A 26,626-nucleotide genomic window follows, 5' to 3' on the forward strand; every position below is an offset into this window, starting at 1 on the left:
CAAAAAAATCAATACATAATTATATATTGGTAAAACTGTGCTGATATTAAAAAAATAAAAAAATTCAATCCACTGTAACTCCCACTGCCTTTTTTCCCCATCTCTTTTATGGAAATTTTCCTTCCAGTTACCACCTTCTTCAACTGCCACAGGTTTAAACTCCTTCTTTGAAGACAGGAAACAGATATGAGGTAACTTTATCTTTTCACCTTTCACTCTTCTTTTCCAGTTGCATCCACCTTGTATTCACCTCTCCTTTCTTGTGCTTCTGGCTCACTACACCGCAGCAATCCCTGAACAAATTCTTATAATCACCTTGGCTCTCCTACCCCATCCCATTACACCACAACTTCCCTGACTGACTCACGGCCTTTCCAACAGTCTTCCTCCTTTCTAACAATTCAAACCCCTCTCTGCCAATGACAACAACGAGGGCAATGGCAATGTCAGAAAATATTTACTGAACATTGAACTATTTATCAGAGACCAAAGACATCAACATATAATTGATAGACTAGAGTAGAAGTAACACTGGTCTCTGTGGATTCCTTCATTTAGCCCTCATAATAACAAGGAAGACACTATTATTCCATTGTATAGATGAGGAAATTAAGGCACAGAGAGATGAAATACTTTGTCAGAGATTATATGGCTAGTCAGTTGTGGATCTGGGACTTGAATATAGGACATATCCTCTTAATCATTTTGATGTACTTTCCTGTGGGCCACTGAACATATCATACATGAAGCCTGCTGCCTCATTTGCTGACATGCACTATTGCTGATGTTATTCCATTTATCTGAATAGTTTTGCCTCTGCTTAGGCAGGTATTACTCATCCTTCAGCATCTAGTTCAAATGATACATTGAGACTATACTTAGCCTTTTCTGCAAAACCTTCTGTCATTTTACTAGACTCCACTGAATTCTTTTAGATATTTCTAGATAATCTCTATTATATATTAGTACATTATTTGCTGGTTGGTTCAGCTTTCTTTTATCTGAAGCGTAGTAGAATATGTCACTCCAAAATATGCCACTTTGGCATAAGGATTATTTTGAGCTGAAGGCAACTGAGAAAAGCAGAAACAAGAAAAGCTGTCTTCCCCCTACTTGCCTAAAAGCAGGACGTAAATTTGTAAAATGTCCATCTTTCCCTCTTTACCAGGAAGAACATAAGTTAATCACCAGAGACAACGCTAAATAGACCCTCATCAGTCCAGAAATAGCACCAGAAGAACCTATATAACAAATTTTATTAACTAGCCCTTATCTTCCATTAGTTCCTCATATATTTACCTTTTTAAAATTTGCTGCCCTAGAAACTCAAAGTCCTTTTCCTTTGTCTTACCTAAACATTTATAAAAATTTATTAATCTTTTGTTAAGATGCCACATAAGCCCAAGTTTTAACCATTCCTTTGAGTTCCCCATCACTGAGTGCTCCCACATGTATGCCACATTAATAAAGTATCCCACTTTAATAAATCTATTTTTCTTTTGTTAATCTATTTTTAGTCAGTCTAATTTACAGGGCCCCAGCCAAATAACCTCAGATGGGGAGTGGGAAAACAGATTTTCCTCTGTTACACATTTCTCTGACAAAATTGTAAAATTCTCCGACAAAATTCTTAAGGATAGGGACTATATCTTGAATTTTCTTCAGATTCTGCAATGAACTCAAAACAACTCTTAGCAGCAGCAACAAGAAGTATATTCTAGGCCCTGTGTTATGTACTGTACTTAATTATCTCATTTAATTTTAATGATGGGAGGTAAATGTCATTATCCTACATTTACAGATGAGGTAATTGAGGCATGAAGAGATGAAGGAAAATAACAAGGTCATAAATCTAGAAGATGGCAGAGCTAGAACTGATCTTCTAGCTCTTTTAAATGCACAGAGTTAAATAACTTTTTAGTTTTTCATTTCAATGTTTGCAAAATGACTCTCTTTAACATATAATCATGCCTTTTTTCTCCTTTACAATTAAAAAAATATAAATTCTTATCACGGCCCTTGCTTTCTGATCTCTAATTTTCTCAAAATGGAGGCTTAAAACACGGGATTTTTTTTTATGGATTTAACATGAAAGATATAATTCTCTAGCTGCTTGGTTTCCATGATATGCCCTCTTAATTCTGAGTTCAGCTGATCACATCTAGATAACATAAATAATCTGTTGTGTTTGCTTTATCCTCTTATTCTTCTGAATTAAATTAAATTCTAAAATATTTCTTTTTGATGAATATATATAATTTTGCATGTCAGATAAATATAACTTACTATTATTACTTATTAGCTATATGGGATCATGGGATATTTTCTAAAAGGGAGAGGCTTGCAATTTTGCTAAGGTGGTATGAAATAGAAACTACAGAAAGAGTATGTGTTTTTAAAGTTGTTGGTAATTTTCAAGTGACTTTCTTTACCCAAGGGACTCTGCTTCACTACTATTGTTATGGGTAGGACCCTCTGGTTCTAATGGTATGTATCTCTAATCACATGTGCACGAAATACCTCTATGCTCTATATAATACATATCTTAAAATGGCAATCAAATATTTGACATCATCGCTCAGGGGAAAGGAAGATTACAATTCTTTTACTGGAAAGTGGATGATACTATTCAAGTTAGACACATTTAAAGTTCTCTTAATCACTTTCTGACTGCACCTCATTCTCATGTCACCTGTGGATTCATATTTTATGTAGCCTGACCACACTTTCCCCAAGGCCCTCAAAGTGTCTGCAATTGATTTCTACCTAGTTAACAATAGCATTTTTTATAAGATACTGTCTGAGAAACTCACTGAGTTCCATCTTGACCCCTAACTACCCGACTCTGTTCTTATTCTTTCTTCTCGTTTTCTTAAGGCTACACGATTCCAGTGGAAGTATCTCTTTTTGAAACATATTTATAAGTACTAACACACACATACTTTTAAATGTAAAATAATATTACAATAATAATAATAATAGTAACAAGGTATTTGCAACATATGGGCCACAAATCAAGAACCTAATGGTAAAGTTTACTCTTTGATCTCTAAGTTAGAGATATGGTTAACAATACACAAAAGATAAATCCTATGTTAAAGTGTGTCTTTCATATTCAGATCACTCAGCTAAGCATTTGCATAAAAGCTTATTTAGATCTTCATACTATCGCTTTAATGATATTTGAAGGGATAATTGATCAAATCTTGGGAAATGAAAATATATACCAGAGACATAATCAAAATAGGTTCTTTCTTTCTTTTTTCTTTCTATTACAGGTATATTTTTAGGGAAATAGTGAAAGGTTGAGTAAATACTTGGGGAGAGGGAAGGGTGCAATGCAGTATGGGGGCAAGATTATGTTCTTGCCATAAAACTCATTAGACTCTTTCTTAATTGCTTGCTCTTTTCATTATTTACTCCAGAGATTTTCAAAGTGTGGTCTTGGGACTTGTGGGAGTCTCTGAGATCACTTCAGATATGCAAGGTAAAAACTATCTTCATAAGAATAGTGATACTTTTTTGTCTTTTTCTCTCTCATTCTTTCATGAGTTTATGGTGTTTTCCAGAAGCCACATGACAAATGATACTGCATTAGATTGAATGTAAAAACAGTATGAGAATCAAGCTTTTATCAAGCCAGACTCGGAAGAAATTTACAACACTATAGCTTTCTCTTCTTACTAATATTTTTGGGGGGCAGGAGGTTAGAATATAAAGCTACTTTTCATAAAAAGATGTTTTTAGCATATAGTAGGTTTACTCTGTTATTTTAATAGAACTAGTAAATAAAAAGTTTTCAAATGATTTATCTTATATAATTTTATTATGTCTGTTTTAATTCCAGCATGATAAATGTCAATATATATTACCCAAATAAGCAAAAGGTATTTGGGGTCCACAATAATTTTTAAAAGTGTAAATGGGTTCTGAGACCAAATACTTTCAGAACCTCAGAATCTGAACTTTACCCTGGTGATCTCATTCAAACTCATATGTTATAGGTTGAATTGTCAATTAGGGTGAGGTCATACTGGAGTAGGTTGGACCCCTAATCCGATATGACTGGTGTGCTAATAAAAAGAATACCATGTGAAGAGACAGACATGCACACAGGGATAATGGCACGTGAAGACTGAAGTTTTGCTGCTATAAACCAAGGAACTACCAGAAGGTAGGAGAGAGGCTGGAACAAATCCTTCCCTAGCATCATCAGAAAAAGCGTGGCCCTTCCTACATCTTGATTGCAGACTTCTCTTCTCTAAAACTATGAAACAATAAATTTCTATTATTCTAAGCTACCTAGTTTGTGGTACTTTGTTACAGAAGCCCTAGCAAATTAATATACCCTAACTTTAATCATCAAAAACCAATGATTCTCAAGTCTGTCTGTCTAGTCCAAACCTCTTTCCTGAGTTTCATATGCAAATGATATACAATGGCTACTTAGACATTTCCCATCTTTCCAAAAGGTCTGAAAATGAAACATGTTCAAAATGACACTAATCATTGTAACCTTCCTGATGGAATCTGCTCTATTCCTGAATTTTTTTCTTTATGAAGGGTATCACCTTCTTTAATGCCTCCTTTCCTCAATTCCCACATCTATTCAATTATCAGGGTCAGTCATTTCTACCATTTAATACCCCTCTGGTAATGGTTAATTTTATGTGTCAACTTCGCTGGGCCAAAGTGCCTAGATAATTACTCAAACATTATTCTGGATGTTTCTGTGAGGGTGTTTTTGGATGAGATTAACATTTAAGTCAGTGATTAATATAACATAATAAAATAAAACTAAAAAAAAGAAATAAAAACTAGAATAAAAAAACAAATCAGTGGATATTGAGTAAAGCAGATTGCTCTCCACAATGTGGGTGGGCCTCATCCAATCAGCTGAAGGCATGAATAGATAAAAAGGCTGACCTCTCCTGAGTGAGAAGGAATTCTGCAAGCCAACTATCTTCAGACTGGCCCTTCCCTGGGTCCATCCTGACACCCTAATCTGCAGGTTTTGGATTTGCCAGTTTCCATAATCATGAGTCAATTCCTTTAAATAAATCTGTCTCTATATATCCACATCCTATAGAACTCATATATACCTCTTAAATTGGTAACTTCTCTAACCTCACTACCACTGCATTAATTTAAGCCACCATCATCTCTTGTCAGGACTATGATAATAACTTTATAACTTCTGTTGTCACAGGCTCTTCTCTTTCCAATCTATTCTCTATGCTTCTGTCAAAATGATCTTTCTAAGAAATCTATGTGAGCACATCAATTTCCCATTTAGAAATACTCATGGGCTTCCCACAGCTTTCAGGGTAAAGCCCTTAGCCTGAGAATGCACAATCTGTCCCCTATTTCTCCCATACTCTTATCTCACTAATGGTCCATGTACAAAAGGGAGTAACTTCTAGTACTATTCTACTGACTCCATCATCTTTTAAGTAAGAACTTCCTACAAATACCCACTGCCATGCATACTCCAGTGATTTTCCTAATTGAGTATCTTCAGTCAGGACCAATTCTTTTGATCCTAATTATGAAGTCTGTTTGCTAAATTATGTTGATGCTAACTCTTTTTAGCCTTAGTTGTTAACTTATTTTCTTCTTTTAGAATGATATTATTTTTATTTCCTGGGTAGAAAAGATAAACTATAGTGGATTCCTAAAAATTTTTATATATTTTAAAGGCATAAAGAATAAACTTAATGGTACAGATATCATTTCAGAAAGTTAGCTATTAAGAGACATTACTACAGAATAATTGATAATGGTTAATAATTATAATTAAAAGTTATAATCAAATTAAATAATTAATAATTGAATCTGGCCACAGACTGCCTAGATTCTACCTCTTACTGTCTTTGTGAAGTTGAGTAAGTTACTTAACTTCTCTGTGCCTCAGTTTCCTCATCTTAAAATGAGATAGTAGCCCTTTCCTAATAGCGTTTTATGAGGATTAAATGTGTTTATATATGTCAAACTCCTACAACAGTTCCTGGTACACAGTAAGTGCTACACATTAGTAACTGCTGTTAGTTATTATTACTTGACAACCGCATTTATAAGTGCAAAGATTCTCTAGCCAGACTACTTTGGTTCTAATCTTGATGTTGTACTTGGTATTTGTATGATCCTCAGCAAGTTCTTTAATTTGAGGTTCTCCTCACCTGTATGAGGTAATAACAGTATCTACTTCTTATGTTAGGAGGATTAATTGACTTAAAACACGTCAAAGTCTTAGAACAGTGCTTGGCACATGGTCAACATTACCCAGTGCTTACAATTTTTACTGTAATTATATTAAGAAATAGGTGACCCATATTAATCATGTTCTCTTGTAACTTGTATTTCTTGTATCTACAGATTTTGTTTCGTTTTTAAATTCTATACCCCTCAGTGGCAAAGGCTATGCTTTTTCTTAATTTTTCTTAAATTGAATCAGAGTGCAGCTACCTGGTGCCAATCACTTTATTTACGCTTCTCTTCTTTAAAAAGAAAACAAAATAAAACCAAACACTCACTTTTAATATACAATCACTCTTGTTAACAAAGAAAACAACTTACCTTACACTATGTGGACATACAGCATCTTTGTTCTTAGGCTCACAGTTGAATAAGATGTCTCTATTTTTTTTTCTTCTTATACTAGCGCTGTCAATATCTATTATGACTTGAAATGTTCAAGGCCCCAAGGAAAACTGTTATTACTGCATTGTCAACAGACATGTGTCAACAAAATGAAATTAGAGCCAGAGGGCTCATCTCCCCTTACCAGTTTTTCTCTTTTCATCTCACCCTCTTCTTTCCTCACCACTGCATCACCCAGAACACAATATGATATAATTTGATAAAATAAATGAAGGGAAAGAGACCATTTCAACAATATATTACCCTGCACTGGTTCTCAAAAATCCTGAGCGCTCAGTGTAGGGTGATAAGAAATAGAGATAATATTATGAGAGAAATATGACACAAATAACTAATAATATTGTGAGTTTTCTACCAAGAGCACATTTACATTATAATCCAAAATCAATTAAGTTAAATTATTTTGTACTTTATATATCTTTAAGAAATTGAAAGTACTTCATACCTTTGTTTATATCAATGAGTTGTTTCTTTTTCTTCTGGCGTTCTAACTTTTCTTGTTCAGCTTTCTCTTTTGCAAGCTTTGCCCTCTTAGTCTTCTCTTCCATTTCTTTTCTCTTGTTGTTTTCTTTCACTGCTTCCTGTATATATAAACAAAGTTAAACACAAATCCTTCCATTACTTATATGTTGTAGAAGCTGTACCCTTTTAAAATTGTATATACAGGAGGCGGCCGCTGCTGCAGCTCCGTCACGGCCACCGCACTCCCGGGACTCGCCGGCCCACCAGAGAAATGTTGCTGAAGTGCTGCTGAAAGGGCCAGAGATGCAAGGATTTGGGACACATTTTGAACCTTTAAGCTGTCTGACATTGACCTCCTTTCATTATTAATAAAGAAGAAGCAGGAGCTTAGGATGTATTAACACCAACTCATTAATATACTAACCAGACAATGTTCTACAACAATTCTACATTGTAAAGAACTGGATTGGCACTAAATAAAATAATTTCATATTTTACTCAGCTTATAATATGACTCAATGGAGGAAAATTTGATAAGCATGAGGGAAGACTATTCTTTTCATGTTTGTTACAGAATGGAAGCTTCTTGCCTAGAACTGGCCTTGGAAGGGGAACGTCTGTGTAAATCAGGAGATTGCAGTGCTGGTGTGTCCTTTTTTGAAGCTTTAGTTCAAGTTGGAACTGAAGACCTAAAAACACTTAGTGCTATTTACAGCCAGCTGGGCAATGCTTATTTCTATTTGCATGATTATGCCAAAGCATTAGAATATCATCATCATGATTTAACTCTTGCAAGGACTATTGGAGACCAGCTGGGGGAAACCAAAGCTAGTGGTAATCTGGGAAACACTGTAAAAGTTCTTGGGAATTTTGATGAAGCTGTAGTTTGTTGTCAGCGACACCTAGATATTTCTAGAGAGCTTAATGACAAGGTGGAAGAAGCAAGAGCACTTTACGATCTTGGAAATGCGTATCACGCCAAAGGGAAAAGTTTTGGCTGCCCTGGTCCTCAGGACATAGGAGAATTTCCAGAAGAAGTGAGAAATGCCCTTCAGGCAGCTGTGGATTATTATGAGGAAAACCTATCACTAGTGACTGCTTTGGGTGATCGAGCAGCCCAAGGACATGCCTTTGGAAATCTTGGAAATACACATTACCTCCTTGGCAACTTCAGGGATGCGATTATAGCTCATGAGCAGCGTCTCCGTATTGCAAAAGAATCTGGACATAAAGCAGCTGGAAGAAGAGCATATAGCAACCTTGGAAATGCATATATATTTCTTGGTGAATTTGAAACTGCCTCTGAATACTACAAAAAGACTACTATTGGCTTGACAGCTTAAAGACAGAGCTGTTGAAGCACAGTCTTGTTATAGTCTTGGAAACACATATACTTTGCTTCAGGACTACGAAAAGGCCATTGATTATCATCTGAAGCACTTGGCAATTGATCAAGAGCTAAATGATAGAATTGGTGAAGGAAGAGCACATTGGAGCTTAGGAAATGCATACACCGCTCTAGGGAATCATGACCAAGCAATGCATTTTGCTGAGAAGCACTTGGAAATTTCAAGAGAGGCTGGGAATAGAAGTGGTGAACTAACAGCACGACTAAATCTCTCAGGTCTTCAAATGGTTCTTGGTCTGAGCTACAGCACAAATAATTCAATAATATCTGAAAATATTGAAATTGGTAACAGTTTGCATGGTGCATGCCTCAAGTTCGGACGCCGACACAGTATGGAAAACATGGAACTTATGAAGTTAACACCAGAAAAGGTACAGAACTGGAACAGTGAAATTCTTGCTAAACAAAAGCCTCTTATTGCCAAACCTTCTGCGAAGCTGCTCTTTGTCAACAGATTGAAGGGGAAAAAATGCAAAACTAATTCCTCCACTAAAGTTCTCCAAGATGCCAGTAATTCCATTGATCACCGAATTCCAAATTCTCAGAGAAAAGTCAGTACAAATACTATTGGAGATGAAGGGTTCTTTGACCTGGTAAGCCGATTTCAGAGCAATCGGATGGATGATCAGAGGTGCTGCTTACAAGAACAGAGCTGTGGGCCAGCTTCAACTGCAGCTTCTTCCACTCCCCCTAGAGTGATACTAAAAACATCATCTGTTTCCATGGTATCCCCCAACACGGATGAGTTTTTAGACCTTGCCAGCTCACAGAGCCGCCGTCTTGATGATCAGAGGGCCAGTTTCAGTAATTTGCCAGGGCTTCATCTGACACAAAATAACAGTAAGTCTGCCCTTGGCCACCTGATGACTAATGACAACAAAGAGCCTGATGAAGACTTCTTTGGCATCCTTGTAAAATGTCAAGGGTCCAGATTAGATGACCAAAGATGTGCTCCACCACCTGCTGCCACAAAGGGACCAACAGTACCAGATGAGGACTTTTTTAACTTGATTTTACATTCTCAGGCAGAAAGAATGGATGAACAGAGAGTTCTTTTACAAAGAGATCAAAATAGAGACACTGAATTTGAACTGAAGGACCTTTTGCAAAGTAATGCTTTGTTGGAATTTAAAAATACAGGAAAAAAATAAGCAAACCACTAGTTATTATGGATATATTTTTTAAAAACGACCTTATTTCCTTTCAGAACACTGCAGGGAAATGCAATCTATTTTTCCTTAAGAGGAGAAATTATAGCACTGTAATACAGCTTAAAATGTTCTAAAATGATGTAAATATTTAACCTTTAGTAGTATGGTATTAACATTCCTCTGGATACCCACTTGTTGCAGGGTGGAGGGGTCTTATAAAAGGTGCTTCATCAACTTTTGTGATTAAGGCTCAGGATTGTGTTCTTTGGCAACTTGTTAGATTCCTTTACCTAGAGTTTGTAAAGTAGGAAGATAAATGAATCTAGACTAGAATTTAATCCTCTTGCTAAGATAATTTTTTTTTAAATCTTAATTGACAATGGGATTTTTTTATACTGAACCATGGATGTAGTGAGAAATTCTGCTGTTTAGTAAAAACATATGTGACCAATGTGTAAAAAAGTTAGTCTCATTAAAAAAATCTAGATCTTTTTTCTGTTAAGAAAGTCATATTTTCAGTATGTTATTAGTTCGAAGCCATTATAAAAACTCTTAAACTTTCAGCATGTTTTGGGCCCTTTAAAAAATTGTATATACATACACATGCATGTGGGTGCTGAGAGATGGGAAATATTATAGCAGCTTCAAGGTCCATGTATATACTTTTGAGAGAAACAATTCTAACGCAGACCTTCTTGAAAAATAATTGGAAATAACTCAGACTTTATTTTTTTAAGTTTTTATTTAAATTCTAGTTAGTTACCATACACTATATATCATTTTCAGGCATACAATATAATGATTCAACACTTGCATACAAAACCCCATGCTCATCTCATCAGCAAGTGCACTCCTTAATCCCCATCACCTATTTAACCCACCCCCCACCTTCCCTCCAGCAACCCTCAGATTGTTCTCCATAGTTAAGAGTTTCCTGGTTTGCCTCACTCCTTTTTTCCCCCTTTCTTCATTTGTTTCATTTCTTAAATTCCACATATGAGTGAAATCATATGGTATTTGTCTTTCTCTCACTGACTTATTTCACTTAACATAATATTCTCTAGTTCTACCCATATCATTGCAAATGGCAAGATTTCATTCTTTTTGATGGCTAATATTCCATGGTGTGTGCGTACGTGTGTGTGTGTGTCTATATATATAATCACTTCTTCTTTATCCATTCATCAATCAATGGACATTGGGTTGTTTCCATAATTTAGCTATTGTAGATAATGCTGCCATAAACATAGGTTTGTATGTATTCCTTTGAATTAGTATTCTTTGGGTAAATACCTAGTAGTGCAACTTCTGCATCATAGGGTAGTTAGTTCTATTTTTAACTTTCTGAGGAACTTCCATATTGTTTTCCACAGTGGCTGTAGCAGTTTGCATTCCAACCATTAGTGCAACCATTTCACTTTCTCCACATCCTCGCCAATACCTGCTGTTTCCTGTACTGTTGATTTTAGCCATTCTGACAGGTATGAGGTGATATCTCATTATAGTTTTGATTTGTATTTCCCTGATGATGAGCGATGTTGGGCATCTTTTCATATGTCTGTTAGCCATCTGTATGTCTTCTTTGGAAAAATTTCTATTCATGTTTTCTGCCCATTTTTAATTGGATTATTCAGTTTTGGGGTGTTGAGTTTTATAAGGTCTTTTTATATTTTGGATACTAAACCTTTATCAGATAGGTCATTTACAAATATTTTCTCCCATTCCTTAGGTTGCCTTTTAGTTTTGTTGACTGTTTCCTTCACTGTGCAGAAGCTTTTTATTTTGATGAAGTCCAAATAGTTAATTTTTGCTTTCATTTCCCTTGCCTCAGGAGACATATCTAGAAAGAAGTTGCTACAGCTGATGTCAAAGAGGTTACTGCCTGTGCTCTCCTCTAGGGTTTTGATGGTTTCCTGTCTCACATTTAGGTCTTTCATCCATTCTGAATTTATTTTTGTGTATGGTGTAAGACAGTGGTCCAGTTTCATTTTTCTGCATGTTGCTGTCCAGTTTTCCCAACACCATTTGTTGAAGAGACTGTCCTTTTCCCACTGGATATTCTTTCCTGCTTTGTCAAAGATTAGTTGACCATAGAGTTGTGGGTTCATTTCTGGGTTTTCTGTTCTGTTCCATTGATCTATGTGTCTGTTTTTGTGCCAGTACCATAATGTTTTGAAGACTACCGCTTTGTAATATAACTTGAAGTCCAGAATTGTAATGCCTCTAGGTTTGCGTTTTTTCTTCAAGGTTGCTTTGGCTATTCAGGGTGTTTTGTGGTTCTATACAAATTTTAGGATTGTTTGTTCTAGCTCTGTAAAAAATGCTAGTGGCATTTTGATAGGGATTACATTAAATGTGTAGATTGCCTTGGGTAGTATAGACATTTTAACAATATTTGTTCTTCCAATCCATGAGCGTGGAATATTTTTCTATTTCTTTGTGTCCTCTTCAACTTCTTTCATCAGTGTCTCATAGTTTTCAGACTACAGATCTTTCACCTCTTTGGTTAGATTTATGCCTAGGTGTTATTATTGCTTTGGGTGCAATTGTAAATGGGACTGATTCCCTAGTTTCTCTTTCTGCTGGTTCATTATTGGTGTATAGAAATGCAACATATTTCTGTACATTGACTTTGTATCCTGTAATGTTACTGAATTAGTTTATGGTTCTAGCAATTTTTGGTGGAGTCTTTCAGGTTTTCCAAATACAGTATCATGTTATCTGCAAATTAGCAAAAGTCTGACTTCTTCCTTGCCAATTTGGATGCCTTTTATTTTTTTTTTTTGTTGTCTGACTACTGAAGCTAGGACTTCCACTACTATGTTCAATAACAGTGGTTAAAGTGGACATCCCTGTCTTGTTCCTGACCATAGAGGAAAAGCTCTCAGTTTCTCCCCCATTGAGGATGATATTAGCCGTGGCTTTTCCATATATAGCCTTTATGATGTTGAGGTCTGTTCCTATTAAACCTATTTGTTGACGGTTTTTATCATGAATGGATGTTGTACCTTGTTAAGTGCTTTTTCTGCATCTATTGAAAGGATCATGTAGTTCTTATCCTTTAAAAATAATTTATTTATTTGTCAGAGAGAAAGAGAGACAGAGAACAAGCAGGGGGAGCAGCAGGGAGAGGGAGAAGCAGGCTCCCCGCTGAGCAAGAAGCCCAACACAGGACTCAATCCCGGGACCCCGGGATCGTGACCTGAAGACTCAATAACAAGAATACATCTACAAGTCTTTTCCTAGAGATATCTATATTGAAAATTGTTTTCTTCATAATAAAAGACACAATACTTTTTAAAAGTCCTGAAAACATTATCAAAAATATCTCCTGACTTCCAAGAATTATTGATACCTCCCCCTTCTTTTAGCCTCCATCAGGCCAGTAGCTCTAGTATAAGGCTAAGAGCACAAAACTTCTGGCTCCTACAGACAAAATCAAAGACTACCACTTAAAATAAACTGGAATAACAGAACCTTAATTGTAGTGTTTCTCAACCTGAGTACTAGTATCGTTTTTGGCTGGTATCATTCTTTGCTGTGGGAGCCATCCTGTGCGTTGTTAGATGTTTAGCAGCACCTCTGACCTCTACTCACTAGATGCCAGTAGCACCCCTTCCTGGTTGTGACAACCAAAAATGTCTCCAGAGATTGCCAAATGTTAGGCAGGTGGAGAAGTACTAACGTAGGGTGTTTTACAGAGATAATTTATTCATGAAAAAGTACAAACTATCTGCTCTGATGAACCCAGCTTCTTTTCAAACATGTGGAAACTCAGTTCCAAATGAGTTTAAATAATGGCTTAAGGTCACACATTTATGTAATTGCGTATCTGGGAATAGAAGTCCTGTCTCTTTACTCCTGGTTTAATGTTTCTTTTATTCTTCAAGGAAGAAAAGACAATGTGGATATGATACCAAAAGTACAAGCAACCAAAGAAAAGAACAGATTAGTAAGACTTCATTGAAACTGAAAACTTTTTATCCATCAAAGGACCCTGTCAAGAAAGTGAAAAAATAATCCACAGAATGGGAGAAAATATTTGTAAATCACATATCTGATAAGGATATGTAAAAGGTCTTCCAACTCAACAATAAAAAGACAAATAACCTAATTAAAAATGGGCAAAGGATTTGAATATTTACTTATTCAAAGATATATATTACAGTTATATATCAGTATTTATTCAAATATATATATATATCCAATAAAAACACAAAAAGATGTTAGACATTGTTAATCCTTACTGAACTAAAAATCAAAACCACAATGAGGTACCACTTCATGCCCTCTAGGACTGCTACAATTAAAAATAAAGGAAGGAAGGGAAAAACCCAGATAATAACAAGTGAGGATTGGAGAAATTGGAACTCTCTGCATTGCTGGCATGAGTGTAAAATGGTGAGTCATTTTGGAAAATAGTCTGGCTATTCCTCAAAATCCTAAACATACAGTTACAATATGACCCAGCAATTCTACTCCTAGATATATATCCAAGAGAAAAAAGAACACACGTTTATACAAAAGGTTGCAGAAGAATGTTCATAGCAGCGTTACTCCTAATAGCCAATAAGGAGAAACAACCCAAATGTCCATCAATTGATAAATGGATAAACAAAATGTGGTATATATCCATATAATGGAATGCATTCAACCATAAAAAGAATGAAGTACTAATATATGCTGCAACATGGATGACCTTAAAATATTCTGCTAAGTGAAAGAAGTCAGACATAAAAGGCCACATATGGTATGGTACTGTCCAGAACAGGCAAATCCATACAGACAGAAAGTAGATTAGTGATTGCCAGGGGATGGGAGAGGGGAGAATGGGGAGTACCTGTTGATGAGTATGAGGATTCTTTCCAGGGGTAATGAAAATGTTCTGGAAGTAGATAGTGGGGATGGTTGAACAACCTTGTGAGTATATTAAAAAAACACTAAATTGTATACTTCAAAATGGTAAACTTTATACGTAAACTTATGTGTAAATTATATTTAATAAAAATAAAATAAAATAAAATAAAGATGTTTGAGAAAGACAGGATTTAAATAAAATTACAACTTAGAAAAAAAGACAATGTGAAAAGGCAATATTTATTCAGGCTCTGATATAACAAGTTGTATGATCTTTGGTAAATAACGTAAGAGGAGGTAAATAGTAGGGGACAGAAGGGAGGTTAATGCTTATGTATATTTTATTACTGGTCAAATCTCTGATCTAGTAAATAGTTACCAACATCTGGGTAGACTCTTCTGTTATCAATCTAAAGGGTTGTTTTGCTGCTGAGTGCTGTTCATTTATTATAAAAATGAAAAAAATGGTAACTTGCATTTGTAATTTTTCCTTGTTCTGATAATAACAGCTATACCTCAATGGAAATTTATTATGTGCCAGATGTTTTAGGTAAATAATTTTGAATCTTCATAGAAAATCTGCAAAGTAACTATTATTTGTTCTTATTTTGCAGGTGATAAAACTTAGGCTCAGGTAGTTTAAGTGAGATGCTCAAGGCTCGCTACATAGCTATTAAGTAGCAAAACCACATATGATCACTTATGCTACCATGATGTCTTCCAAGTAGAGCTGCCAGATAAAATACAAGATGTTCAGTTAAAGTTTAATTTTAATATCAGATGAACCATGTATAATTTTTAGTTTAAGTATATCCCACACAATATCCAAGTAGGCATTGGGATATACTTACTAAAAAAGTCATGTAATATTTGTGACACACTGATACTAAAAAATTATTAATGGTTTATATGAAATTAGGATTTAACTGGGCATCCAGTATTTTTGTTTGATAAATCTGGCAAACTTATTTCCAAGACTGTTGATTTTTTTTATAAGCACCCTCTCATGGACTAAGATCATCTAATGAAAATACAGTGATTATAAAAGCATAAAAAGAGCCCAAATTCAAGTCATATTTGAGAATAGAAATGTTGATACAGATCACTGATAGGCATTATATGTCTCATGGACTTGAATCATATACTATTTCTGTAGCAATCTCCATATAATTCTTTCCTCTTTGTTTCTTGAAAATAGCGTAAAATGTAAAAAGTTTATATAAAAATCTACACTGACACAATTGGACGTAGAAGAAAATAAGTCAATAATTATTATTAAAGAGGGAGCCTGGGTGGCTCAGTTGGTTAAGCAAATGCCTTCAGCTCAGGTCATGATCTCGGAGTCCGGGGATCAAGTCCCACATGGGGCTCCTTGCTCAGCAGGGAGTCTGCTTCTCCCTCTGACTCCCCCCTCTTGTGCTCTCTCTCTCTATCTCATTCTCTCTCTCAAATAAATAAATAAAATCTTTAAAATAAATAATTATTAAAGAATTACCAGTGGAGAAATTTGGCCTATGTGAATAGGTTAAATTTCTATACAAAAGGGGGGCTTGCAACTGACACTACTAAGAAGACATGAATATAGATCTAGTAAATGATGAAGCAGACCAAATAATGGCCCATCAGTTTACATCTTAAGTATTTCAGGAATAGATTTAACAACAGAAAAACTGCACAATTTGAAATGGCATGTGTAGATTTATTACTAAGTATCTTATGGTTTTGGGTGCAATTGTAAATGGGATCAACTCCTTAATTTCTCTTCCTTTTGTCTTGTTGTTGGTGTATAGATATGTCACTGATTTCTGTGCATTGATTTTATATCCTGCCACTTTACTGAATTCCTGTATGAGTTCTAGCAGTTTTTGGGTGGAGTCTTTTGGGTTTTCCACATAAAGTATCATATCATCTGCGAAGAGTGAGAGTTTGACTTCTTCTTTGCTGATTTGGATGCCTTTTATTTCTTTTTGCTGTCTGATTGCTATGGCTAGGACTTCTAATACTATGTTGAATAGCAGTGGTGATAGTGGATATGCCTGCCGTGTTCCTGCTTATGGGGAAAGCTCTCAGTTTTTCCCCATTGAGATTGATATTCGCTGTGGGTGTTTCATAGATGGCTTTTATGATATTGAGGTATGTACCCTCTATCCCTATACTCTGAAGAGTTTTGATCAAGAAAGGATGTTGTACTTTGTCAAATGTTTTTCCTGCATCTATTGAGAGGATCATATGGTTCTTGTTCTTTCTTTTATTAATGTATTGTATCACATTGATTGATTTGCGGAAACTGAACCAACCTTACAGCCCAGGAATAAATCCCACTTGGTCGTGGTGAATAATCCTTTTAATGTACTGTTGGATCCTGTTGGCTAGTATCTTGGTGAGAATTTTTGCATCCATGTTCATCAGGGATATTGGTCTTTAATTCTCCTTTTTGATGGGGTCTTTGTCTGGTTTTGGGATCAAGGTAATGGTGGCCTCATAAAACGAGTTTGGAAGTTTTCCTTCCATTTCTCTTTTTTGGAACAGTTTCAGAAAAACAGGTATTAATTCTTCCTTAAGTGTTTGGTAGAATTCCCCTGGGAAGCCATCTGGCCCTGGGCTCTTGTTTGTTGGGAGATTTTTGATGACTGCTTCAATTTCCTTAGTGGTTATAGGTCTGTTCAGGTTTCTATTTCTTCCTGGTTAAGTTTTGGTAGTTTATACATAAATCTAACCAAAGAGGCAAAGAACCTATACTCAGAAAACTATAAAATACTCATGAAAGAAATGGAGGAAGACACAAAGAAATGGAAAAACATTCCATGCTCATGGATTGGAAGAACAAATATTGTGAAGATGTCAAGGCTACCTAGAGCAATCTACACATTTAATGCAATCCCTATCAAAATACCAACCACTTTTTTCAAAGAAATGGAACAAATATTCCTAAAATTTGTATGGAAGCAGAAAAGACCCCAAATAGCCAGAGAAATGTGGAAAAAGAAAAGCAAAGCTGGTGGCATCACAATTCCGGACTTCAAGCTCTATTACAAAGCTGTAATCATCAAGACGGTACGGTACTGGCACAAAAACAGACACATAGATCAATGGAACAGAATCGAGAGCCCAGAAATGGACCCTCAACTCTATGGTCAACTAATCTTCGACAAAACAGGAATGTCCAATGGAAAAAAGACAGTCCTTCAACAAATGGTGTTGGGAAAACTGGACAGCCACATACAGAAGAATGAAACTGGACCATTTCCTTACACCACACACAAAAATAGACTCAAAATGGGTGAAAGACCTAAATGTGAGACAGGAGTCCATCAAAATCCTCAAGGAGAACACAGACAGCAACCTCTTCGACCTCAGCCACAGCAACTTCTTCCTAGAAACATCGCCAAAGGCAAGGGAAGCAAGGGCAAAAATGAACTATTGGGACTTCATCAAGATAAAAAGCTTTTGCACAGCAAAAGAAACAGTCCACAAAACCAAAAAACAACTGACAGAATGGGAGAAGATATTTGCAAATGACATTTCAGATAAAGGGCTAGTATCCAAAATCTATAAAGAACTTATCAAACTCAACATCCAAAGAACAAATAATCCAATCAAGAAATGGACAGAAGACATGGACAGACATTTTTCCAAAGAAGACATCCAAATGGCCAACAGACACATGAAAAAGTGCTCAACATTACTCGGAAATCCAAATCAAAACCTCAATGAGATACCACCTCACACCAGTCAGAATGGCTAAAATTAACAAGTCAGGGAAGGACAGATGTTGGCGGGGATGTGGAGAAAGGGGAACCCTCTTAGACTGTTGGTGGGAATGCAAGCTGGTACAGCCACTCTGGAAAACAGTATGGAGGTTCCTCAAAGAGTTGAAAATAGAGCAACCATACGACGCACTACTGGGTTTTTACCCCAAAGATACAAATGTAGGGATCCAAAGGGGTACGTGCAGCCCGATGTTTACAGCAGCAATGTCCACAATAGCCAAACTATGGAAAGAGCCAAGATGTCCATTGACAAATGAATGGATAAAGAAGATGTGGTGTATATATATACAATGGAATATTATGCAGCCATCCAAAACAATGAAATCTTGCCATTTGCAATGACGTGGATGGAACTGGAGGGTATTATGCTGAGTGAAATAAGTCAATCAGAGAAAGACATCTATCATATGATCTCACTGATATGAGGAATTCTTAATCTCAGGAAACAAACTGAGGGTTGCTGGAGCGGTGGGGGCTGGGAGGCATGGGGTGGCTGTGTGATAGACATTGGGAAGGGTATGTGCTATGGTGAGCACTGTGAATTGTGTAAGACTGTTGAATCACAGACCTGTACCTCTGAAACAAATAATACATTATATGTTAAAAAAAAAAGAAGAGGATAGTAGGAAGGGAAAAATGAAGTGGGGGAAATCGGAAGGGGAGATGAACCATGAGAGACTATGGACTCTGAGAAACAAACTGAGGGTTCTAGAGGGGAGGGGGGGTGGGGCGATGGGTTAAAGAGGGCTCGTATTGAATGGAGCACTGGGTGTTATACGCAAACAATGAATCATGGAACACTACATCAAAAACTAATGATGTAATGTATGGTGATTAACATAACATAAAAAAAACCCAAAAAACAAAAACAAAAACAAAAACAAAAACAAAAAGAAATGGCATATATAATCCTAAAGAGGCAAAAACAAAAGAGGAAAATAATTTCTGTGGTTTGATATTAATGAAAATGAATGAATCATCTACAAAAGCATGTATTTTTCAAGCAACACAGACTGTGGAGTAAGATTCTGGTCCTGATATCACCATTTCTGTCTTCATGAAGAGGCCTTGCATGCTGAAAGTAAGACCTTTTTCCTCTTGGTGTTTTTATTCTTTGGCTCTGGCTTTAGGAAATTGGAGATGGTAAATATTCTCTCTTTAAGAAAAAAATTATTTTATTTTTTGTTTTAAAGATTTTATTTATTTATTTCAGAGAAAGGGAGAGAGAGAGCATGCACGAGTCGGGGGGGCAGGGGCAGAGGCAGAGGGAGAAGCATATTCCCTGCTGAGCCGGGAGCCCCACGTGGGGGCTCCATCCCTGGATCCTGGGTTCATGACCCAAGCCAAAGGCAGAAGCTCAACCGACTGAGCCACCCAGGCAGCCCAAGAAAAAAAAAATTTAAAAGAGAAAGGGAAATCTTAACTATGGTTTCATATTAATAATCTTTAGTTTTACTAGAGTGAAAGATAAGATATTACAAGACTTTAACTCTCCTAAAAATGTAAAAATTAATGAGAAAACTCCTTTGAAGGCTGGGATGTATTCTTTTCATCCTAATTCCTACAAAACAAAGCCCAAAATAATTAAAAGAATATAAGCAACAGGAGTAAATTTAAACTCAGTTTTAAAAATCCCTTAAATAATTGACTGTGATTAACAACACTTTATATTTGTCAAGCCTTACTAAACATTTTAAAACACTTTCATGAGTACTTAAACATCATGCTCAAGGAAGCATCAATCATTATTTCTTAGGGTTGGGAATGCCAACTGATTAGATTTTTTCAATGTACAGGACTGTGTTCTTTTAAAAGGATGCTAATTGAGAAAGTGCTTTGGTGGTAACTTATACAAGATAAATGTTTACTGCAAAAAACCCTCAGTTTTACTGGTATATCTATTTTTCAAGAGTCAGTAAAAAGTACAATAGGAGCAAAATATAACAGAAAATGTTTCTAGGATTTACTGCAAAATATATTCACCAACTTAATTTTAAATCTGTCATTGAAATCTCTATTGCCTTGCTGAAAAATATGAATAAATTAAAAATCTTATTTCCCTTGCTGTGTATAATTAACAAATGAGATCTATAGCTTAAAAATGTCATATGGAAAAGAAGTTCATGTAAATGCTCAGACCACTCATTTATTCCAATTAAGTTTTAAGAAATGGATGAAAATGCTTCAGAAAACTCCAAGAGGTTCAGATGCCTGCTTCATTCATGTCAGGTGTATATGAAGCAAGCACCTTCCAACCTTGATATGATACTTGAAAGCAAAAACCACCACCACCAAAATCATTCCTTCCTTCCACTGTCCTCAAAGGTTTACTAACCCACTGCTGACTGCAGAAGCACTTTGCAAGCACTGTGATCTGAATGAAAGCTGAAGATACATTTGAGGGATGGAGAAGTGGAACAAGTAGGAAGGGAAATGGATCTTGGAGTGAGATAAACCTGGTTTCAAATCCAAGCTCCCACCACTTATCCTAAAAGCTATGTGTCCTTGAACAAGTTAGTTACTTCATCTCTTTGAGCTTTAGTTTCCACATCTGTAGAATGGAGATACTACTTCTCAAATTACTTGGTTGTTAAATGGATTAAGGGAGATCATGTTTATATAAAACACTGAAGACAATGCCTGGTATAAAAGAAATGCTCAATACACCCTGGCATTTGTTATTAATAGAAACATCTGACAGTTTGAACAGTAACAATTTGGTCATTAAGACACAAATGACCACATGTGTTTGATCTATGACAAGAAATGTAGCATATCTTGATAGTCTACCCTCATTAGCTTACTGAACATGATTTTTTTAACTATACCGTATTATTGGCATCTAAGGTAATTTTAAAAATCCATATATATCAACTATCACTTGGCCTTTATTAAAAAAAAAAAACAAAATTTATTCTTTTCTTTAGGTTTTGGATCACCCTAGGTACCTGTGTGAATATACTTGGCAAGACTTGCAATTCATTATAGTATTGAAATCTGTTGAGACGAGAGTCACATAACCTTAAAAAATGTAAATTGGAAATGTCCTGGTGAACAAATTGGTAATTCTGGTGCCAGAGGCATACTGTAATCACACTGCTGAGTATTTCTTCATTCATCAGGGATGTTAGAAAGATTCCCACATGATACTAAGTCAAATCATTTGGCAACAATATAAAGAAACCTGGTATGTATTATATTGAAAATCTTTTTATACACTAAACCTGAGTCACCAAGATATTATTTTTAATGAAAACTCAATTAAACAGGTGAAATTCTCTCCACATTTTTTATCTTGAACTGTCCTACCACCTGATTCCCTCTTGACTTTAATTCAGTGTTTTTCCTTCAGTTTCCTGTTTAACCACCTCAGAATTTTAAATTGTTTCTCTTAATTATCTCTTTTTTTAAAAGATTTTTTTAAATTTATTTATTAGAGAGAGAGAGAATGGTAGAGAGAGAGCATGAGAGGGAAGGAGGTCAGAGGGAGAGGCAGATTCCCTGCTGAGCAGGGAGCCAGATGCGGGACTCGATCCTGGGACTCCAGGATCATGACCTGAGCTGAAGGCAGTCACTTAACCAACTGAGCCACCCAGGCACCCTTAATTATCTCTTTTTAAAATAACACATAGCACTTAAAATTTAAATTGAAGAATCACTGACATGGATACTGTAAATTTCTATCTTTTCCAGAAAAATATAATTCTAAGGCTTCATTTTTTATGCATCTTACTGATAATATTTCTAAAGATTCCTGACATGTAATTTTATTCCCAGGATAAAAATAATGAGAAAGAAGCCTGTATATTTTGTTTCTCTGAAACCAGGAACCATAATTCAAACATTCCAAGTAGAATAACATACCCCTGTAAACAGGGGATGGCTTTCAGGAGCTGAGAAATCTGGTTTAAATCCTAGCTAATGACTCATGCTTTATCCCTTAGGGCCATTTACTCAATTGCACTAAGCCTACTTTCCTGATCTTCATAGTGTTGGTTTGCAATTTAAAGAGAAACTGTACATAAAGCCATTAAGTACAGTGCCTAGCACATAAAAGTGTTCAATGAATAGAGGTGGTTATTATATTATTCCACAGGGGCAATACCAATGTCCCATGCAACTCAGGATCTGTACTCCATTTCTCCAAACCCAGGAGCGTGCCCACATAATGTGTGCACTGGGGAGAAGGAAGCATTCTTTTTGATATGGAAATCTTGCAATATCAGTTAAAAATAGGAAGAAATGAAACACATACCCACAAACTGAACAGACAGGATTTGCCTTCCTGAGCCATGAGAAAAAAAGATTTAGGTAGAATGAACATGAAATTTTTGGGAAAAATTTTTGTGTTAATATACCATATTTGACAAATCTAAGAAACAAAAACATAGAATATTTTGCTATGTGGACTAATAATGAAATGTACACATCATCTTAAGGTTCAGCACACCTTATGGAACTATGGCATAAATGGAGGAATAAAGTTTTCTAGAAGGCAATGGATTTTCTTTCTTTTTTTTTTTTTGGTGTTACTGTTTGTTTTTTAACATCTGAACTTAGTTCTCTCATCAACCTGAGAAAATGAAGCATGCGCGTGCTCTAAGAAAAGGCCATTTATCTCAGAATGTGGTATTCACTTGGTCTGCCTAAAGGTTTGTGGAAAGGTCAGGAGAATTAGCCTACACTCAGTCTTCTACTGTAGACCTTGCTAAGCTTTCTTGTACTCTTACCATCTTTACCCATAAGAAGCTGCTAGTCCTGTTGGAAAACCATCTACTGGAGGATTTCAAATAGAAGACAAGATGAATGTTATGACCCTTTTGCATTTGGGGGAGGGGGGAGTGTCTCATTTAACTCCAGGCATAACAGGAGGCAAAATAGGTAGAGATGGAAAGGTTATTCAGACCAGTGAACCAGGGTTATGGCAGTAATGTCCTTTCCCTATCCAAGAGATGTCTTTGGCATGACAATGAAAAGGAAATACAATTCTACATATGACACCTTTTATCACTGCACAAAAAAATTTCCCTAAAAAAATTCTCCTTCCTAAAATAAGATAAAAACAGGGAGGCAAAGAGACTCTTAACTATAGGAAACAAACTGAGGGTTGCTGGAGGGGAAGGTGGGACACAGGAAGGCAAATCCTGTTTGTTCAAAGTTTGTGGGTATGTGTGTTTCCTTTCTTCCTATTTTAGGGTTAATTGGGTGATGGGCATTAAGGAGGGCACTTGATGTAATGATCACTGGGTATTATATACAACTGATGAATCACTAAATTTTACCCCTGAAACTAGTAATACACTATATATTAATTAAATTGAATTTAAATAAATTTTTTTTTTAAATTCTCCTTCCTTCCCTTCTACTCTGCTTCATATAGATAGATACCTAGCACATTCTTTGCTTGAATTGTTTTGGCTGCCAGTGATACTTTTGCAATTTGTTGTGCTTGCTGCAACCAAGGTTAAGAGTTGTTGGGAAAAACAAATACCAATGTGAGTTACCACTAACTGATGTGTAACTTGGGCCAAGGTCCCTATTTGTTAGCACAACTGGGTGAAAGTCTGAAAGAATACCAAAGGTAATAGTAAATCAAGACTCACATACTCTTCCAGATCTTTCTCACTCCCATTTTAGAATGATCATGTGAGGTTACAAATGGGAAAATATAACGTGAGCCAAAATGAGATTTTCAGCATTGAACAAAGAACTGAACAATTAGATTATTAGAGAAAAAACCCACAATAAGATGGCAGCAATGATTCATTAGATTTTTTTCAACTGCAACTGGGGACAAATTAAGGCTTTGCATTAAGGAAAAGAAAGAACCCTACTCCTTAACATCAAACAACATTAGATATTCCTTTTGTATGGTTTCACTGTGTTTAAAGGGCATATTGAAATGAAGGAGTCATGAGGAATGCTCAGGGCAAAGAATTTTCAGCTGCAGTAACTACAGTCTGAGAGTACCTCTGAAGAGTTTATCAGTACTATAATATGGATAAATATTTTCTTTTCCAGAGATTTCCACATATTATGGTATAAATGACCTATAAAGTTTCTTTTATGCAAGATTTCATGAATACTTCATCAACCAATAAATTACATTGTCCTGAGAAGGGTAACTTTCTTTTTCACTAGGGTAATTGAAAGCTTGATTAGCTTGCTCAAATATTTAAGTGTGTCAGTAACAGACACTGAACAAATGTATTGATACTGTAGTTAGATGGATGTTAAAGTCATGCTTTTTAACCTATATAAATATGGTATGAATCATAGATGTATAGACCATAAGTAACCTGCTAAACCAAATCAACCAAGATAGACATTTTCTGCCCTTTTAGGTTCCTTCCTTCCTATAGAGTGTTTTCTTTCAAGTCTCCTTTCTAGACTACACTTCCCTTTCCCATCCTTGCATTTTCCCTTTCCCCTAAGCTCTATCCTTATCTCCTCCCCCCTTCTTCCTTCCTTCTCCTTTCTGTCTGTCAGTCAGTCAGAGAATCCATCTATTCCTACTGAGGTGAAGAAAAAACAGTCTTTCCAATAGCCTGGAAGGCCTTACATGATTTGGCCCTCTGCCACCTCTCTGACCTCATTTTCTCCTTGGGCAGTCTCCTTCCTTCAGCGCCTTTACACTTGTGATCCCTCTGCTCTTAGCACCATCAAGTCAGCTTAAATGTCTCATTAGTGAGGCCTCCCCTGATCACCTTACATAAAATAACCCCCAATATACTTCCTAGCTCCCTCTTCCCTACTGGAGTCTTCATAACATAAAAGGTCAAAACCTAGTTAAACTTTAGATACTCTTCATATTTTCTAAGAATTAGCAGCTGGAGCTAGTCTACTTACGTAATAATAGTTTCCAGCCTGGAAATTCTCAAAACATTAAATTACTAAGAACATCTCTACACATAGTTCTCTACACATCTCATACTTCTTTATTGTGGAGAATCTTAGTGGCCTTGAAATAAACATTATCTACCTTTGAGTGGTGGTTTTCTTCCTAATCATCCATAGGTTATGGTTTGACCTCTACATTTATTTTCTTTTTTTTTTTTTAAAGATTTTATTTATTTATTCAGGAGAGACAGAGAGAGAGGCAGAAGCAGAGGGAGAAGCAGGCTCCCTGCAGAGCAGGGAGCCCGCTGTTGAGACTTGATCCCAGGACCCCGGGATCATGACCTGAGGCAAAGGCAGACACTTAACGACTGGGCCACATAGGCGCCCTACGTTTATTTTCTTAAAAATGCCAGTGCTTAGTGTTTGTGAGGTCTGGTATCCATGACATTTGCCACGCTAACACAGCTCAACACTCTGCAGTGAAAATTCATTTGTGTAGAGATTAGTATTTACACAGGACATCCAAAGTTAAAAGAAAAGATGTGCTCTAATTTTAAAAATGAGATCTTTGTTTTCAATGAGATATTTGCACAAACATTAGTAATACACAGGTTACAAACATTAGTAATACATCGGTTTCCCAGTAATATTCCAGTTTAAGACAAAACCATCTTGGGTTCCGTTGGAAGGCTTATATGAAAAGTTCCTTGGCCGCCTGCGTGGCTCAGTTGGTTAAGTGACTGCCTTCGGCTCAGGTCATGATCCTGGAGTCCCAGGATCGAGTCCTGCATCAGGATCCCTGCTCAGTGGGAAGTCTGCTTCTCCCTCTGACCCTCCCCTATCTCATGCTCTCTCCCTCATTCTCTCTCTCTCAAATAAATAAATAAAATCTTAAAAAAAAAGAAAAGTTCCTTGAGTTTATTTGTATAAATAACTTCATTTTGGCAGAGAGGAGACTCACAGAAGAAACTGATCTGCTGCAGGTGAGGGAGACAGTTAAATGAATTCTAGTACATGTTCACTGAAGTAGCCCTCTTGTATTCAGCATAACCAGCTTACTGTTCAGCCTCCTTAGGAAACAAATAAAAAATTAATGCACCTTTCCTATGCTGTATATATCTAGAGGTTTGACAGACGAAAAGACCTTTGCACACCAGTGCAGTCGTGAAGAGAATCTCATGGGTAAATTATTAAAAATGAGAAGAAAGAAAAAAAGACTGTTCTGTGCAAATCTCCTTGGGTATTAAACTTGCAGCTGGTTACAAAGCGGTCATGCACCAATAATGAAGGCTGGCTGTGATCCCCAAGGTCTTCTTTTTAAAATTTGCCTTCCAACTGTGAAAACATGTGATCTGAAGTTGGAGGAAAAAGTGCCTCTCCTGTCACAGTCCATTAGAATGCAGAACCCTGATTAGCTAGAAGTTAATCTACAATCTGCAGCATGGAAAAGGTTTTCAAATGCTGCAGGTTTCTGCAGA

The 26,626-nt window shown here is 36.2% G+C and overlaps 2 protein-coding genes across 5 annotated transcripts in view; one reads left to right on the top strand and one right to left on the bottom strand.

Moving 5' to 3' along the window:
- Positions 1–26,626, bottom strand: part of DIAPH2 (diaphanous related formin 2) — a 956,101-nt gene that overhangs the window by 193,066 nt on the left and 736,409 nt on the right. For all 4 annotated transcript variants that reach the window (XM_035725382.1, XM_027607475.1, XM_035725381.1 and 1 more), the window contains one exon: positions 7,106–7,241. In XM_035725382.1, the coding sequence (XP_035581275.1) occupies positions 7,106–7,241 (136 nt within the window). The remainder of the gene's footprint in view (positions 1–7,105; positions 7,242–26,626) is intronic.
- On the top strand, positions 7,558–9,716 carry LOC113930283 (G-protein-signaling modulator 2-like). The gene is given in 2 exon segments (XM_035725384.1): positions 7,558–8,443; positions 8,445–9,716. Coding segments are annotated over 2 exon segments (2,040 nt in total). The 5' UTR covers positions 7,558–7,640; the 3' UTR covers positions 9,682–9,716.

Source organism: Zalophus californianus, chromosome X (assembly GCF_009762305.2).
Source record: "Zalophus californianus isolate mZalCal1 chromosome X, mZalCal1.pri.v2, whole genome shotgun sequence".
Classification (NCBI taxonomy): Eukaryota; Metazoa; Chordata; class Mammalia; order Carnivora; family Otariidae; genus Zalophus; species Zalophus californianus.